Here is a 19,891-nt window from a genome sequence, read left to right as displayed (position 1 = left end):
AATGTTCATAGGATTTTGTGTTAAATCGTAAGCCCATGCCTATGCCAGCGTTTTAGATTTTTGATACGCCAGCTTAGGGCTACCCCAAATTTGTAAGTTTGTAAAGCTCGTGTAGCCTACTGCTTTTTTTCGAATCCTTTTTATACAGTATGACGTCAGATCATGGCTTGATGACGTCATGTCGTTAGACGCCATTTTGTCAACAAAAGAAAGAGGGCGTTTCCTGAATTATGATTTCAGATTAGTAGATTAATGAAAAATGAAAGATGTGATAAAGGTTCGTATGCCAAAATATTTGTTTTGAACTTGTCGGCAAAAGGGTATAGGATGCTAGATACACTTGTCTGTCTTGTTATAATTTGTTGACGATTACGAAAGTCGGAAGTCTTGTAGATCTAGACCTACCTAGTCACTTTGTTGAATTCTGAAAATAATTTAAAGCTTCTCAAGCCTTTTTACAAATAATGTACAGTCAGATTCTGGAAATTCACAATTTAATGTTATGATGATACTCACCATGATAACAAAGGCATGAAATGCATGATGTCATTTTGCATTGGTGGGCATTTAGGTAGACTTACCATGGGCATGATATGATGGGCATCAGTCCATCCGAGCATGATCGAAATCAGCCAGCCAATCAGATTGCGAAAAATAATTTTCGGTTGCCCAATTCTAGGCGAATGGATTATAAGGCCTATATTTTTTTAAAAATTTATTATAGAGGTTGGTAATTCTGTTGTGTCTGATTTTCATTGTTTGCAGAGCGGCTGATACAGGTATAGGTAAGCTTTCAGTACAAATTAATTTACAGTCTTATTAAAATTAGATCAAACTTTCGTTCCGTTTTTATGAAGGAGCCGCGGTGGCTCTGTGAGTTAGATGCTTGCTCGCTAACCTGAAGGTCCAGGGTTCAATCCCGGCATAAAGGTCGAGGTAAAACCGTCGGATTTGTCAGCCTGTCAGTGATGCAGGTAAGAGAGGTTGTCATGGAAAAAATTGGGATGGGACAATAAACCGAGGCCCCGTGTGCTACAGGCTGTGCTAGTTAAAGATCCCTCGACAGTTGAAAATCGACAAAGAGCAGGCTTATGCCTTTTGGAACTGCTATAATGACCGCTGTAAGAAGGTTCCCCGTAACTACCAGTGACACTTCGTACAAGTTTGAGTAATCTAAATAAGATTTTCTTTTCAGAATCAGCACAGTGGGCCCATTGGCAGGAGTGGTCACCCTGTACAGAAAAATGTGGGTTTGGACAACATTTCAGAGTTAGAACTTGCTCCGACCCTCCTCCCAGTGGAGATAATCCAGGTGGTTGTGGTGATGAAAAGGAAGAAATAACTCCTTGTTATAAAGGTCCTTGTGCCGGTAAGTGTTACATGCTTACAATTTTTATTTCAGTTTATAAAAGGGCCCTTATGGAAAATCTTTTGACATCATTGTCCCAAATAGTCTACCTGGCCCATCCAAAACTTGCTTGACGCAAAAACCCCAAAAAAGAAAGATAGTACATGGACATGAAGAGTTAAAAATCGTCAATCATATATTACTTGGGACGTCTTTTCTCAGAAAATAGTAATTCGTAGGATGTAGTGTCTATATTATGAAGTTCTGTCGTTTAATTTAGAAAGAATGAAAATATGAAGTCTTTATATTCTTTTCCAGAATCTCCTTCAAAAGCGGTTGTATTTAGTAAAGGTTCATTCCAGAAGTACATTGCTCATGGTACACCAGTTCGATTTCTAACGTTGTATCTTCACTTTAAACCATTAACAAATGATGCAACCCTACTGCACAGGTTGGTGCAAATTTGAGAACTTCACAGTAAAGTTTCGATTGGATTTGATTAGGACCACTTTTACTTGACAGTTTGGTTTGTTCCGAATCGTATAAGAACATACCCGGCAACTTGTTAGTATTTTGAACACTTTGTGCACTTGTCCCGTGACTTATGTAATTGGGTGATAATTAAAAACCTAAAGCAGTCGCAGTGACCTAGGTAGGGGTTTAAACTAAATATTTGGCTCCACATATTTAAATATTTGTTCCCACTCTACATATCAATTCGGCACCCCATTCCCTTTCACATTTAAAAACATGCAATCATTGCTAACAGTAGTTTTAATGGAATTGAAAGTAATTGAAGTGAAGTAAGTTTAATACTCCACATCGCCACATCTGCTTAATGTCAGGTTATTGTATGGATTGTATGCGAGTAAATACAGCCTTTTCTTATTTTAGAGGGATACAGTCACGGTACTCTCTTATCCCCAAATGCGACACTGAATGTACTCACTAGGTTACAATACAATCAAATCACAAACCTCCTTGATACATTCAAAATGCCTATTGATGTCAAGGTATTATACAAAGGTCGTTGAATCTTAACATTGTGAATATGAATACTCAATTGTTCGTGTTTATTTGACGTCACATCTAGTGAATCTAATCTTCTATTGTACCTTACTGATCAATTGCACGAGAACCGGTCGTCAAATCTTAATTCTGATAAGTTATACATAGATCTGGCATGAACTTTCATATTATGTCCTCTGTCAGTGTCAGCTTTGTCACGGCAGTGAGTCAGGGATGAAGGCGTGCTTATGGCTATTACTACAAAAAGAAAACAAAATAAAGATAACGAACATTACAGATAATTTCATTTGATTATTCCATCCTTTTTAGGTATCGTAAATGTGATGCAAAGAGTTGTTCACACAATGTACATGTTAAATTACATGGAAATCAAGTGAGGCTAGAATTACAGAATGGTTTTGGCAGTACTAAAATAACCACAGATAATACTGTTAAAGTGAGTCTTCAGCTCTCAAGTAGGATCATTTTTCCGCATTGTCTAGAAAGACAAGGGGTTATGGGACATTTGATCTCGAAATCCTTCTTCGTATGAATCATATGATTTATACTGATTTCCACACAGAACTCTGTTGAGGAGGACTTTGTTCCCGAAACATGTGTCGGCAGCGTGAAATGAAAAGGTTCCAGACACAACCCACGATACTCATATTCTTGACCCACCAGTATCGTTTTTTAGGAAGCATTAGATGAGAGGGTCCAGCAGGAGCAACAAAATTTTCCAGAAGGGCCACAAATCCGGGTCAGCCTCTTTTCAACAGTTAGGTGGGGAGGCTCTAGAAAAGAGGCTGAACCGACTGCCCCACCCCACCCACTATACATGCCACTGTAGCCTAAGACACTTTTGAATTCTAATAAACAGGGTGTGTATCTCCTACGCGAAACTGCCGCGTGCTTTTACAGTCAACTTGTAACCATTACTAATCAAAATATAAATAAACGAATAATGACTATCCATTTCAGCTTGGTAAATGGCAGACATTATTTATACAGATTACACGACGTTTAATAACAATTAGATTAGATGATGAATATCGAAAGGTTACTAAATTTCCAAATTTTGACTTTCCAACTGAAGTTCCTATCCATATATCTAAAAAACTTGAAGAATTTGATGAAATTGATTTTGATGCCGACATGATAGTTGGCTGTGACAGGCATATGAAAAACGGTATGATAAATTCTATACATAATAATCTTTACATTATTTTGTCACTAACCCGAAGGTCCAGGTTTCGCTCCCAGGAATCAAGATAATATCTCGTTTTTATTAACCCGGTCTTTTTCTGTCAATCATGCAGGACAGAGGGGCAGACATGGAAAAAGCGACTAGTCGTTCGAAAAGGACAATTAACTGATGCTTCGTTTTCTACAGGCTGTGCAATTTAAAGATCCCTTGACAGTGGGAAACTGGAAAAGAGTTGTCTGCTGACCTGGCAAAATTTCCCTCATTGGAACTGCATAATTTTTGCTTTGTTTTAAACAAAATGAATTCTACAGATTCTATTGTACCCACAGCAATGGAATGAGAGGTTAGTTTGTTATATAAGCTTACTGATTGGGAAATTTACCAATAATTTTTCCTTTGCTAAATCAAGTAATGAGTAACATTTTATTAAAAAAATTATCAATTTTCATTATGGCCACTTGTTTATTTGCAGCTTTTGTGGGATCAATATTAAAGTTGAGACATAATTTCAAAGATATGAGTTTAATCCATAATCCGGATTGGGTAGGATTTGGTGCTCCAGTGGCCCAAAAGAACGTTGATACTGAGGAAATAGGTAGAATTTTTTTTTTCTAAATGCAATTTACAATTTTCTACTTTATTCATTTTGAACAAAACGTTTATAAAACCTTTGTGTAAGTTACACAGCATATTAGTTAAAAGTCATTTCTTAAGGTTTGTTCTAAAACAAAGGTATCTTCAAGCCTAATAAGATTTCTTTACAACGATGGTTAATCATGCTATGATATCTTGAGAGTTCTGATTTCTGTACAACTGTTTTTGTGTTTCAGAAAGCCCTGAAGCTCATTCCAGATTTTTAAACAGATATTACACCAAAATGCATTTCGAATTCCCAGATAAGAAGAAACTTAGACTGGATATGTCTGTATATTTTATGAGCTTGGACGGGCTCTTAGTATTCAACTATGGTGAAACGGAGGGAACATTCATGTCATTAGCCTTACATCGAGGTGCTTTAAGGTTCTGTTTTAATGTTGGAGATCGTACTTCTTGTCAAAAGTCAATTCTCCTACAGGTAAGCTAAAGACCGACCTGAGTTGCTCTATAACATCAATCGTTATAGAGGAGTTAAACATTTCGCAAGTATGATCATGAAATGACCCCAAAAAAATATAAGCCTAGCTTCCCCTTTGACACCCTAATCCGATCATCGTTATCGTTATACCATTCGCAAATCCCTACTCCGGTGTTTGTTTTTTTCTTTTAAATTTTATGATGTTGGCTGAAACATTGTAGGCTCCAGTGGGATATCTCAATCAGATTGAAAAAAGAAACCAATTTGCCACTAACAAGTACACTCATAAAATGAATCATAGACAATTCTGCAACTGTAGTGTTATCATTGTCTTTATACCTGACCATCTAGTGATCCTACCCATCTGCAATATGAGTACTAAAAAAACGTGTCAGTTTCCTGGCGTCCCGTGGCAATAAGATTTATGCTTATGATATTTTGCCCCGATTTGGTCCCGCATTTTAGAGTGGCTATAGACAATCTTTCTTGGCCAGCTTCCAGACCTTGCAGCACCACTGGCAAAGGTGTGTAAATCTGGAAGGCGACTGTGTAGGAAATGAATTAAAACCATCGACTTGGCATGAGCCTTTTTCTTCTTCATCTGGTATATCATTTTTCAATAATTGTTTTCAGATACGTCGATGGTATTCGATAGAAGTAATTATAGACGGGTCGGTTGCTGAACTAAGAGTTGATAAAGGGCCTGCCGTTATATTAATTCCTACTGGAGGGATATACGTACCAAAGGCTACCGTACTAATAGGTGGTAGTGATAACGATGAGTGGACAAAAATAGGCGACTTCACAAGAGTAGATATTGGTTTTGATGGAATTATTAACGAAGTAAATGTCAATGGAAAGAATTTATATTTGAAACAAAGTGTTTTGTTTGATAGGCATGGACGAGTGAATGCAGACGGTTATAGTCTATCTGGTACGTTATCTCGACTAAAATCCTGATCACTTAGTTATGAAACGCAAGCTGGGCTTATATTCCAAGCTATTGAAAACATGTAAAGGCTTATTTCACTTATTGATTTTGGCCTAAGGTACACTATGAACAATACCTTTTAGAAACAATAGAGGTTTAAAATATAATGTACTTTTAATCAGTGGCGGCGACAGCCTCATGAGACTGGGGGTACAGATAGGGGCAGTCTCACTGACTTGACTCACATTGTCTAAGTTGAATTCAAAATGTGACAGCTCCGTTGAAGCGCATAGATGAGCAAAAGTCTCAAATTGGGCATCTTAGAGGGTTCTACCCAAGAAAATGTTTGAAAAACGGAATTGATTCGGTGCCCACTGACACATATTAATGGGCAAAAACGTATAAAAGTCATATTTTCAAATTTGTTAGAAATGGAGAGTGAGTGTCATTTGCCAATGTCATTACGTTTATTTCCAACTTCGGTACTTCTATAAGAAACACAAGGAAAATAGACTTATTCTGATAATTTACTGATAATCTGAAAATGGCTTACAATCAAAAGTTGATAACGTCAATATGTCAGACGTATGCTATATTTTTTTACAAACTGGGCGCCACATTTTCATTCTATGTAGTAGTTAAATATATATTTCAAACGGCTATATTTCCGCTTACGTGTATTTCAAAGAATGAAATACGAAAAGATGATTCTTAGATTATCCTTATATTATTTTGTAGCTCATGTTAGTGAAGTTTTTGAAGCTTCACCCAGTAAAGTTACTTTAAGATGTGATGCTTCGTTATTTGCTCGAAAGGGTGGCGTTGTTAGTATAAACTGGCTTGAATCAGATCAGTTGATTACTGGAGGTGGTGGTGAAAAAATAATAGATCAGGTATTTTATTCTAAGTGTTCTTGAATCTATTTCTCTTATAAATTACTTAAAGGAATTGTTAAGAGGTTATATAAATTTGATATGTGTACCGTGGGCAGTGAAAGCATCAATTTGCACAATTCCAATCAGTCATCTGTGGTTCCCACAATTCCAACAAAACTAAGTGTTTGATGACGTAACTAATCTCGAAGAGCCTTATTTGATTCAAGCATATTTTGACATTAGTGACGTCATCAAACGCTTAGAAAAGTGGAATTGCAGGAACCACAGACGTATGAAAATATGAATGGCGAATGAAGAAATCTCGAACCGTTAATCGTAAAAAAAATGGTAAACGTCAAACACATTCAGGATCTCACACTTTAGGAGTAATTCTATGTATTCATATTCGGACGGGCGACACGCGTTGAGATAAAACCCCTAGTGTAGAACATGTGGTACCTTACAATTATTTTTATAGGCCCACATGTCACCCATGTCCGTCCGTCTGTCCGTCCGATCACAATTGTTCGTAAACACTCTACAAGGCACAATTCTTGACTGATTTCGACGAACCTTGGTATGGTTGTTCGTAATCACACAAGGATGAACCCTATTGAAAATCTGGAGAATCGAAAAATGTTAAGTATGAGTTATTGCCCTTGTTCTTGAAAACTCGTTCAATTTGTAGCTCGTAAAAACTCTAGAAGGCATGATTCTTGCAAAACTTGATTTTATTATTCAGTACCGCGCTGAAGATTGAATATTTGTCTTCTAGAGTTTTCACGAGCTAAAGATTAAACACGTTTTCAAGAACAAGGGCAATAATAACTCATACTCAATATTATTCAGTATCGCCCTAAAGATTTCAAAAGAAATGTATGACTGAAAGTTGAATATTTCATACTGGTGATTTTTACTGTACTGCTAAATATTATTCAAAATCAAAGCTACCAGTAGGCGTATATTACCTTGCCGGGCAAGCTATCTTATGATTACTTTGTAACCATTAATAGGTTTTACTATATTTTAAAGGTACCTGGAAATCGTTTTGAAAGTGCCCTAATCTTGAAACCAAATCATCATCATGAAGGTATCTTTTCCTGTATAATCAGTCATGATGGATTTAGAATAATGACGCATACTTTCCCAGTTCTAAGAACTACACATAAATTACGTAAGTTCTGAAATTTATGTTTTTGGGTTTTTTGTTATTTACCCTTTTGATACTTTAAAGTTAAAAGTGTCATCTTTTACCTTGCCAGATTTAAAGAAAAAGTTTTACAAAAGGCCTACATGTATATTTGCATTTTATGTCGAACTATAAAAGAATGTGCATCGTAAGAAGGATATACATGCTACTTGTATATGTTACTTGGATATGATGTTCATGTTCAGGGGTGTATCCAGTATCTGAGGGGGTTGGGGCAAAAATGAGATAATATATTTGGAGTGGCAATCGGTGGCATGGCCGGTTATAAGATAATTATTTGTCTGTTTTATATTTTTAGCTGTAGATTGGAGAGTACAACTATTAATAGCTGTGGTACCATCAACACTACTCCTGTTTTTTATTATTGCATGCTGTTGTTGTTTCTGGTGTAAGCGATTAAAATGTTGTCCTTTGTATACATTTTGTCAAGGACGCCCACCAAACGAAGTAAAGGGGTAAGCATTATGCATGCATAAGTACATTTGTAATTTGATAACAATCCGATTAATATCACGCCTGTCTTAAGAAGAATATAACTACTTTATAACAGTATTTCGAAAATTTTCATAACAATAGAATTTAAAATGAAACCTTCATTTTTCAAATGTTTTGATATTTTTTTCAAGGCCTATAAAGGGTACAGTTAAAGGCAAAGGCCCTCCACAAGGCAAGACCAAACTTATTGATGATCTTGAAAAAGGAATGAATTCAATGACAAAACTCCTAACCGAGGTAATCTTGTTGTCTTGTTACATTGAAGAGGATTTTTATACTCTGACAGAAATATGGACGTATATTACCGTCGCCACTGTCCTTCGGTCCGTCAACATTTCTTGTGAAACAACAGAGACTACAGTTTTTATCTAATTTTAATGAAACTCGTTGTGATCATAATTTATATTGGTGATATCTTGGTCAAGTTCAAATTTGACTTGGCCCATTTTCCTGTAAATGGCTTTTGAGTTACTGTTAGGAAAAGCTGTATGTTATCTTGTCTGACAAGCTACCACTGTTTTAACGATAAACCGTGCTTGTACTACATAATACAAAATAATGTAAAGCTGTCACTTGCTTATTGCTTGCTTTGAAGTACCTTGTATATGGTAATTTGAAAGTTCACTCATATATGTCTACATGTAAAGACTGTATTGATGTTCATTCCCATAGATACTGAACTCACCGCCTTGTATAACATTATTTCAGTTCGGACTAACTTGCTGACTTGGAAGCCTAGACCCACCACAATAGTTACTGTGGTGTTATATGATAATTTTTATTATAGATGTTTCTATTGATATTCTGGTATATTGCAGGGTTCGAATATCAATGAGAAAGGCGGGAAAAAAGTAATACAGAGACACGGGAAGGGAGAAATGGGTAAAAAAGTAAATTGGAAAGAAGGAAAAGGACAACAGAAAGTAGGAGTTGGTAAGTGTCTTCCAATAAGCCAATGCCTCATATCGTATATCGATAGGCCTATCATGTGTTTTAAAAGTATACTCACTTTCTTAGAACGATCTTTTCAATATACTTATTTAATGATTTGACCTGGGTATGGTAAGCTAAATTATTCTTACGTCAAGTTTCCGTGTAGCTGAATTTGTCTCGGTAATGATAGAGTATGATGTGTATTCTTGGGTGAGACTCTTTACTTTCGACATTTCACAACTATTTTGCAAATTATTTTCTTAAAAATAATAATCGTATAAGTCTATTTGTGATAACAAGGGAGATGTTGTTATCTTACAGTTAGAGACTGTATTGCTTATAGGCATGTAATTACCTTTATATATAGTAACACACAATTACTGCAATTGTCAGTCATATTTATCCAGACAAACAATAGAAAAGTACCTTTGAAACCTTCAGTGCAAATCACCACTGTTGATAATACATGTAATAATGTCGCAAAATAACACTACTCAGGTATTTTACCCAGTTTACTGTAATATTTTTGTTGATTTAATTTCAGGTGGAAAAGACAAGTAAGTTGTTTTATTTATCATGTTTCTATTCAGAATGTTTCGTAAAGATTGTTCACTTTTGCTTGGAAGACGAGTACATCCAATGCGGAGTGCTGAAATTGTCAAAAATCGAAGGTTCTTGAATCAAATTTTCATAATAAAGAATTTCTATAAAACAGGAATTACAAGTATCTGATGGAAAAATAGATTTACACATAACAAAGCCACTTACGAACCCTTTGAATGTAATGGAATTTACATATAATGCTTATACAAGTGTTTTCTTTTCAGGAAAGTAACAGAAAACGTATCTCATAAAAAAGATCAACCAGACAAAGCAGTTGAAACAGAAGAATCAGAAGAATCGGAGGAATTCTCAGATTGAATAGTTTTTGTTTAAAAATGATACATTTACATATTTTTTAATAATAAATAAAACCGATTTGGCCAGTGACTTTTGTTATGAATATACCAAATAAACATCAGCTGTATGGAAATATTAGTAAGAGATAAGTTAATATATTTAAAAGCAGGTAAATGTTATTCTATTCATGGCAACACAAGAATCAAAATAGCTTGTACGTAATGGTTCTGATGTTTTTATACTTAATATGATGTCTATGAATATTAAGAAAATCTTTATTTGACCTGCCTCTCTGCCACTCTCCCATTGTAGCCCTTCTTGGAGTCACCACTTGGTCCCATAACTCTACTGTTTTGTATAGCGGTGTAGAGAAATATGTCTCGTACTTACTCTGAAGGTTTCAAAAATTTTATTGAAATTGTGTATTAGTTGCATTCTTCTGACTGCAAATTTATCGTCCGTTTATGCCAAAACACTTCTATAGTCATCAACTGTATGAAACGAAGCTGGTAAATCAAATATGTTAGATCCCTTTACCCCGGTGTAATTGGAAATAATATGGGCTAATCCGAACGACTAGATGATTTTCCCATGTGAGTCTTGTATCACTGACAGAGAAGAAACAGGGACCTTGGATCCTATGGTTAGCCAGCCAGCGTCTCAATCACTGGGCTCCCCCGCCTGAGAGGAGGAAATTACGACCTTTATTGAAATCCCACTTTTTTTGCAAAATTTGAAACAGGCGTTAACTAGATCTGACTTTGATATTATTTGGTTTTCAATCTTTTGAAATTAATTTCATTTTCTATTTACTTGTTTTCAGAAAGTACATCAAGGTGTGAATAGATCAAAATAAGACAATATTGAAATCGATTTTTCTTATTAACCCTTAATTATATCTCAATTTTAAAATCTATTAAGAAAAATGTACATGTACTAAATTTTGCGAGAGGCAACTTGACTGTTTGTTCATGGTTATTTTTATACGCGCACACGAAATGGGGGACGTATATTGCCGTTCGTCGGTCCGTCCACAATTGCTCGTAAACACTCTACAAGACACATTTCTTGACAGATTTTGACAAAACTTTGTGTGGGTGTTCGTAATCACCCAAGGATGAACCCTATTGAAAATCTGAAGAATCAAAAAATATTTAGTATAGCTCGTAAACGCTATAGAAGGCACAATAAAATTCTTGACGAATTTTGACGAAACTTGGTGTGAGTGTTTGTTGTCACTTAAGGATGAACTCTAACTAAAATCAGAAGAATCGAAAAATATTTAGTAGGAGTTACTTCTCCTGTTCTTGAGAAGGCTTTGAATTTTTAGCTCGTAAACACTCTAGAAGGCACAATTCTTGACGAAAAAAAAACAACTTCAAGGTTTTTCTGCAATAATGAAGAAAAGCGATTACTGACTAAGCCTACCTGTCTAGGAAATAAATTGTTTCAAATTGTATAAAAAGAATAATAGAGGCAGTTTTAAACATCTAAAGTAATATGAATCATTTAAATACAATAACAATACCCATGGGATTTTAATTAAAAGGGATATTAAAACAAAAAGTGTTGTGTGTTGTATGTTAATATTTAATCTTGGTCCTTGCATGATTCCGATTACTTTCTCATTCTTCCGCTCTAGATATTTATATTATTTGCCATTCGATACAAACCAGTTCCAACTATATTTGTTTCCATTTTCTGCATTTAGGCTACTAGAAGGCTGTGATTAAGTTTCCAGGCTGCTGGAGAGTTTTTTGGGCCAGAATCGGATGTTCTCAGTGTCGTCCTACAATTAGGCTTAGTGTTTGGAGAATCGAGACTCTCACTTCAATTTTGGTTCATTGATATTTTTATTAATACGACTGTTCGTTCCATCCAAATAGTGATTTAGTATAAAACTATAAAATCGAGATCCATGGAACATGGGTCATAATTATTCTCGAAGACCTATAAACAGATTTTATAAAATACTGCTATCTGATTGGTTAAAACAACTAAATTTGATAGGCTAAAATCTGAAGAAATATTGAATGCTGCGTTCGTTAATATTTCTTTGATATAGTGTAAATTTACTTCGAAAACAAGATCTGAAAGTTCTTTTCCTTTAAACGAACTGCTTGAGGACACTACTTGAGTATTTATATAGATCAATAAAGTTGAGAGGTTTTCTTCGAGACGCCGAGGCGATTCGGTGCTTCTAAGTAGAGACGCAACTCGCAGTTTGGTACAAATCCAGCAGTTCCTCCTAGTTCATATAGCTTTCTCACCTTATTACGTTTTATAAAATATATTGAACAATGGAATGTTTTGGTTTGTTAAGACTACAGTTTTAATCCTGGCAACATCGAACAAGAGGTGGATGTCATTTACTCAAAGAAAAATTCAATCTTGACTAAAAACTTCGGAGATGGACGGATGGATATTTGTTCTCAGTTACATAATGTCAATGCGATATCTTTCAGGTAAATATTTATTTATATCAATATTCAGACACATCCTTGCGAAATATTACTCCTTAACAACTGATGCTAATAAGGGACATGTTCAACTATTGTGAACTATTCCAAGAGGTTTTCAGGCTGACAAGCAAATCGTGGGTGGCATCAGTTGTTTCAGGGATTAATATTCCGTGCTGTATGGCTAATAACATCAGCCACAAAAGTGCAGAGGGGATAAAAAAAAAATTTGTTTGAATATTTTTCAGGCTACCATGAGATTGGTATGAAAGGTTATCAATATAGAAAATTCCTGAAAGTCGCCACTGGTAATTCCATGGTGTTTGAAATAAGAAATAATAGGACATCTAATATAGGATTGTTTGACGACAATCATTTACTATACGAATTTTCAGTTGGACCAAGCAAAATCAACATTCGCCAATGTGCCAAAAGCTGTCAAGGAACGGTTGTTAACGTAAACACAACATTAAATTTGATAAAACCCACTGCTTATTGGATACAGTGGTATGAGACTGGAACAGAGATTGGACTTGGTAAGATCGTTGGAGTGAATGAACTAGCTTCAAGAGCTGACTCTCGGACCGGATTAAATATTCAGTATATGGGATTTTCCGGCCAAAGAACTATCCTAAAATTAACAGATAGCTCTGGTAAGTATAGATCACGGGAAAACAACCATCAATAATTAGCTGATAAGGGTTTTGTTCGTTTACGTAAAGAATCGAATTCACTTAATGCAGTCCGAACCCCACCATGAATACCGATTTGAGACGGGACGGGGCCGAAATTATTAACAAACACTCACTTTTGCAATATTTTGCTTTAAATGGTTTGTTGGTCGCTTTATGATAAAAAAAAATGGGGTTGACTGATATTATTATAAATATACCGACCTTAGACTCTTTCTGTCCTTTTTAGAGGTTTCTTATAGAATATGATATCGTGTGCACCAGCAGAAGTTCTCATTGAGATAAACAATTCAAGGTCAAAAAATCAATCTTATGTAACAAAAGATAATAAATATTTGTGTTTTGTAGGATATTCGTGTGAAAATGGTTTGACAGTTGCAACGACTAATCTGGATAAATTGCGTTATACCAGATCTTTTCTAGATTGTGCAAGATACTGCAAGGGAAAAGGATATAGTTCTGCTTTTATATATTCTAAAAATAATGGTGCTTGTTTATACATTGCTATGTCTGCGGAATATGACAAAGTTTCTGATGTGCTCTTTCCATTCAATATTATTCAAAATTCCACATGGAAATTGTGTTTCCATTCTTCCCTTTAACTCTTACAGGTAGGGTGAAGTGGATCTTTGAACATTGTAATTTGTTAATCTTTGTGTAGTTAGTGTTCAGGACATCACCAACCCACATGTGATTCACCACATATCACCAAGTAGCCTATACACAAGTGTAATAGCTAACCATTTCAACACATATGATATGATAAGATATGTAACCTTAGATGTATACAATATAATACCGCCGATGTTTTTTATGATATTATTTTAAACCTGCATCCCGAGGAATTTCAGTAGGAAAGGGTTTTAAATGTCATACAAACCCGAAGGGAAAGTATGACTTATAAACCGTAAAACATTTGTTTTGTTTTTATACGCCCACATTATAATGTGGTCGTATATTGTCGTCGCCCCTGTCCGTCCGCCCGCCCGCCCGCCCGTCGGTCCGTCCGTCAAAAATTGGCTTGTTGTGAGAGACAGCAGTTTTTATCTGATTTGAATGGAATTTGGTGTGATCATTTATATCCATGAGATCTTGGACAAGTTTGAATTTGACGATCTTTCGATGAACTTTTTTTTGAGTTATTGCCCTTGATTTATGAAAAACGCGTCAAAATTTGATTGTGAACACAATAGAGACTACATTTTTTCGTTCAATTTCAATGAAATTTGGTGTGATTATTTAAAATGATGAGATCTTGGACAAGTTCGAATTTGCCATTTTTCGATGAACGGGTTTTGAGTTATTGCCCTTGAAACGCGTCAAAACTTGTTTGTGAACACAATAGAGGCTACAGTTTTCATCCAATATCATTGAAATTTGGTGTGAATATTTATAATGATGAGATCTTGGACAAATCAAATTTGGCCATCTTTCGATGAACGGATTTTGAGTTATTGGCCTTGGCTTATGAAAACGCGTCAAAATTTGGTTGTGAACACAATAAAGACTACAGTTTTCCTCCAATTTAAATGAAATTTGGTGTATATATTTATAATGATAAGATCTTGGACAAGTTCGAATTTGGCTATCTTTCAATGAATGGTTATTGAGTTATTGCCCTTGATTTATGAAAAATGCATCAAAATATGTTTGTGAACACAATAGAGAGTACAGTTTTCATCTGATTTAAATAAAGTTTGGTATAATTATTTATAATGATGAGATCTTAGTCAAGATTGAATTTGACAATTTTTCGATCAACGGAATTTGAGTTATTGCCCATGACTTAGTAAAAACGTATCAAAATTTGTTGGCGATAGAGGTGACAGTTTATATCAGAACTTTATCAAATAATGTGTGTTTGTTTAAATCAACAATATCTTGATTTTTGGTATGATTTGACACAGATAAATGGCTGCCCTTGATATACTGAAAACGTATCAGGAAAGTGCGCGTATCTTGCTAGGCATCCACTTGTTTTGTTTGCTAAGAATAACAATTAATAAAAATGAAATAAGGGGCGCAATTCGTATCTTCAAGACTTGGTCATCTAGCAGCGACCACTGAGCTAGTCTTAATATTTACTGAGACATTGCAACTGAATTTTTTAAATGTTCTTTTCAGTCTCAAGTCCGTAGCATTCAGCAGCAGTTTCGTTCTCTGGCAAAGGGTGCAACTCTTATCTACTTATTTAGCCATTTCAGCCGGTGTTCTTGGGTTTCTATTTGAATAAGAAATCTAGAGTTGAATTATTTAAAATATCACATTATTCCTGGGATAAAAATTGATAGGGACTTCATAAGATATGAAAAAATTGGATCAGGGATGATTCGGATTCCTTTCTGATTCTTCTACCCCGGATATTTATGTTACTCCTATGAATCCGATTCGAGTCAGACCGGAGTCAGACCGGAGTCCCAAGATTTTAGTTTTGTTCCCGTCGGTTAATAACAGATGCATTATTTGAGGACCCATTTATTGGCAATATTACTCACTTAATTATCTTAAAAAGAAGTTCGGAAAAATCTTTAAAAGACTTTGAAAGATATAATCTGGTCCTTCTTAGATGAAGCGAAGCCATTAACTGTTAACGTCGAGTTAGTCGATTATACCATTTAACAAAAACACAAGACAATATTATTGAATATAACACACTAATATTGTCTTGTGTTTTTGTTAAATGTGCTCCTCGCTTCTATATGTCGTTCAAATCTTAGATTATACCATTAACTTGGTGTTTCATAATCGCCTTATTGCCAGCATTGTATGAAATATGAAAGAAAAAAATAGTCTTGCTGTTAGTGCGAATAGACTACGTTAATGGAGTAAAGTTTACATAATAAGTCATAATTTAGCTACTGTTTTACTTTACAATGTCCGGGACTAGAAAAGAGTCATTTTGATGAAGACCTCCAAATCTCTTGTAGGTCTATTCTTGGATGTGTTCTTCAGACGAATGGAATATCAGCACAAGACACATCACTTATTGATGTTTGATGACTGTTTCATGTTTTCTGCACCAGAAAAATGTTTTCGTGCTTTTTCTTCATTCACATTTATGAGTGTTCCGAAGGCCCATTAGCAACGGGAATCAATGCGAATAACATGTGTAAATTAAGCTATAAATTAATACTCCAGAAACATTTTGAATAATTATTAGTCATTAGTCCTTTCATTTTGTTTTTTTTTCATTAATTTTTATTTTTAGTATAGCCACTTCAGAGTAGGGTGTAATGAATAAAATAACCTGTTGATCTTGTATGCTTTAACCAATCAAATTCCTGCAATTTCTCACAGAATGCCAAAGATGAAGAAGGCGTAAATTTGATTGGTCAGGTCAAGAGGTTATTTTGACGAATGTCCAACAGTCAGGTCGTTAGACTCCACTCTGAAGTGGCTATACTAAGAAAAAAAAAACAAAAAAAAACAAACGAAAGTTTGGTCTAATTTTAATTAGACTGTACTCGTACATCAACAGCATCCCGTATTCACACTCATCCCACGATACTTAATACCACGACGCCTGATACAGACTAGTCTATGTTTTCTTCTTCATTATTTCCAGTTAATTGAAATAGGACCTAACTTTACTTTCGTGCACAGTAAGGTCTAACGACCAGAGTCTTGAACATTCGTCAGATTAACCTTTTGACCAAGACTGCATTCTTTCATATTTTTACAGGATTTGCCGAGCCACTACTATAACATAATATGATTATATTATAATCATCTTCCTCGGGTTTTCGCCTTTCTTCAGTAAAATTAACATTTAGATCCTTAAAGGTCGACAGTCGAAAACTTGAAAAAAGCAAGAAAAAAAACCGAAAAACCAAAAAAGAAAAAAAAAAGTTCCAACAAACAGACTGGAAATGCATTACATTCTACCGAAAATAAACATGTTATTGATTTATGATGGAAATATCAACCATGCAAATTATAACGTCATGACTTTACTGGAATACTGAACACACGACTTTGTATCTTTGAAATCAAATTGGTTGAGGTGTTACTAATTCAGATGTAAAATCTGTTTGAATTTAGTTTTATATACTCTATCTTGCCATCCGTAGATAAGAAAATTGATGGCAGAATTAAACAAACCAACAATGAATGCTATCTGAACTATTTTAGTGTCCAGTGGTCCATAGAACATAGATATAACAGTACACACATTTGATGGTAACCAGCATGTTAAATAAAACGAGTATATCATTACGTACATTTTCACGGATTTTCTCCTTCGATTACCAGTTGGATATTGTCCAAGACTACTGATTGCCTTTCGTTGCTTGATTGTAACAAAACTTATATATCCGTAACAAATGATGACAATTAGAGTTGAAATTACAGCTCCGATAATAAAGGTATATTTTCGAAAAGTTGTTAAAATAACTGCTTCGTTACACATAACGTTGTGATTCGTGTCTGAATAGTTGTTATCCCAAAACACTATGGTATTCATGAGCACATTCCATACCCAAAATACCACCACTGTTACTTTCGCTTTAGTTTTGTTCATCCAGATCGCTTATTTTAAAGGGAAAGTAATCTTTAAGAATCTGTCAATAGAAATGACGTTCAACATCATAACAGATGTAAAAAGGAATACGTAGGTCATAAAGAAAAATGAGATACACACGTATTTTTCACTGATGTATAGCTGAGCTGTGGGGAACTGTGCCAAACTAATAAAAATGTTGATAATAATGCTTAGTAGATCCGACACGGAAAGAGAAACAACATAGATATTGGGTATAGTATGCAAATCTTTGGTTTGAAAAATAGTTAGTAGCATAAGTATATTTCCAAATAAAGTTACAATAGCAAGGATAGCACAATAGACCACAAGCACTATCTGCCATACTTCCATGTTGAAGACTTTTGTGCATTATGTTATTGCAGTAAAAATGTTAATTATTATCATACGAAAATCATTAGTTCGTATTAAATCATACAATGAGTTGTTATGGTGACTAAAATGTTCACAATAGGCTGGCTAACAAATATAAAGCTTAATGTAACTTTAATTCTGAGAGTGGATGATAATACACACATATTAATAATATATTTCATATAATAATGGAAGGAACAAACAAATGAGAAACGTAGAAACATCGGAATGTGCTAAAAGTCTCAAATTTCATTATTTAAACTTTAGACTTTTAAATGAATAATTGCCCCTATACTAATTAGATTTTGTCAGAGATAACCAAATCTGGCCCTACCAGTTACAGATCCAAACCAAACCAAACCAATGACCAGATTTGTTGTTTCTGTTGAGAGCTCTGATTGGATGTATTGGCTGGTGTACCAGCCAATCAAATCGCTGCATTCTGTGATAAAAGAATGGAAGTTATTGAAGTCATAGTATTTTACGGAGTTCGTAAAAGTTTGAAGATGGGACCTCGGTACTGGAGCCCATGCACCCCCATCTTCCTCGCCCTTCTCCCCTAAGAAACACAACTGAACGCATACTGCAATGATTCTATGGTTGTCGCGTGTTACCATATTTTCGGCTTCCACACACATTAAAAGAATCGAATTATACTTAATTAATTAATTGATTTTCCATCTATATAAGCAAAAGAAAGGAAATAAAAATCTATAGAAATTTGTTATATTTTATATCGTAATTCTATGGAAGGCCATTCAAGACAAAAGTCTTTGTTTGTTATTAGTAACTGGAGCCGTCAATTTCTGATTTTTCATTCGTTAATAGTTGCTGGGTCCGTTAATTTCAACATTAATACGACCTTCACCATTTGGGTAAACAAACATACGTTTGGCATATAACTTTTGTTAGATTTCCCAAATGTGACGTATTTTGTGTGGATTTCCTGTCTGTTTTATGCAACAAAGCATCCATCTGTCTAGAAGTCCGTGCGTCAAAAGAAAGATAACGCATACGTTTAACGCACGTATGGAATCATATTTGACGCATGACGGATCCGCAAGGGCCATTTATTTCCGCATGACGCATCCGCATGACGCGTATATGGAATCTTAGCTTAAGTTAGAAATCCACCGTATTCAGCAAAATTATCTCCGCCATCAAAACATTATTCTTCGAAACTTGGTTATCATAATATGAACATGGTTAAAAGGTTCTGTCCAATAAAATGTCTTCACATTATAAGATCTTGTACGGAATGTGAAAGTTGTTTCCATTTGGGTTTATTGCTGATTTCTAACCTCGACCACATATGCATAATATAGGCGTGGATGTCCGCACATACTACATAGGGGCACATTCCCCTCCCTAAATAATTTGAAAATCCAAAACCGAACAGTTTTTTGAATAGAGGGTTGGAATGTTGCGTGTGAGGAGTTATAACGCATGACGTATGAATGACCTGTCATCACACTTGATCAAGACTTCGATTGTTTTTCCAACGAATTGAAGCCATAGTAAATTAAATCAAAACAGCACAAATATAACATTGGCCGTTCCTTGTCTACAGTTAAATAAGTCTGTAGTATTAAAATAATTAGAGTTATCTGTTCCTTATTGTGTAAGCGCAATCGAAATGTCGTTTAGACTCTAAAATCAAAATAGTTCTTTGCTGTAGAAAAAAATATGTCATATTTAATATCACGATAAACATTATTTTGTATGACAATAAAGTTTCAAATGATTGATTTCAATATATAGAAAGCCAATTTATTCGCAAGACCGTGCGATGAGCAATTCTATTGGTGTTCGTGTCCAACGCGTTAATGTGTACTGCACTTCAATCGAACTCACCCAATGTGTTTAC

The 19,891-nt window shown here is 34.9% G+C and overlaps 2 protein-coding genes across 2 annotated transcripts; both read left to right on the top strand.

Moving 5' to 3' along the window:
* Window positions 1–259: 259 nt before the first annotated feature.
* Window positions 260–10,003, top strand: LOTGIDRAFT_155474 (hypothetical protein; the record flags this gene model as incomplete). The annotated part of the gene is made up of 17 exons (XM_009067027.1): window positions 260–277; window positions 725–726; window positions 766–785; window positions 1,196–1,369; window positions 1,667–1,799; window positions 2,687–2,813; window positions 3,338–3,545; window positions 4,036–4,158; window positions 4,394–4,638; window positions 5,272–5,572; window positions 6,308–6,462; window positions 7,477–7,618; window positions 7,953–8,109; window positions 8,281–8,386; window positions 8,968–9,082; window positions 9,627–9,639; window positions 9,910–10,003. 17 exons carry the CDS (start codon window positions 260–262, stop codon window positions 10,001–10,003), a joined length of 2,133 nt encoding a protein of 710 aa, XP_009065275.1.
* Window positions 10,004–12,392: 2,389 nt separating this feature from the next.
* Window positions 12,393–13,735, top strand: LOTGIDRAFT_155473 (hypothetical protein; the record flags this gene model as incomplete). Its single annotated transcript, XM_009067026.1, has 3 exons — window positions 12,393–12,447; window positions 12,690–13,094; window positions 13,482–13,735. The coding sequence occupies 3 exons, from the start codon at window positions 12,393–12,395 to the stop codon at window positions 13,733–13,735; spliced, it is 714 nt and encodes a 237-aa protein (XP_009065274.1).
* Window positions 13,736–19,891: the final 6,156 nt, after the last annotated feature.

This window comes from Lottia gigantea (assembly GCF_000327385.1).
Source record: "Lottia gigantea unplaced genomic scaffold LOTGIsca_8, whole genome shotgun sequence".
NCBI lineage: Eukaryota > Metazoa > Mollusca > Gastropoda > Lottiidae > Lottia > Lottia gigantea.
Note: the sequence above shows the minus strand (reverse complement) of the source record. Positions and strands in the feature narration are given on the sequence as shown.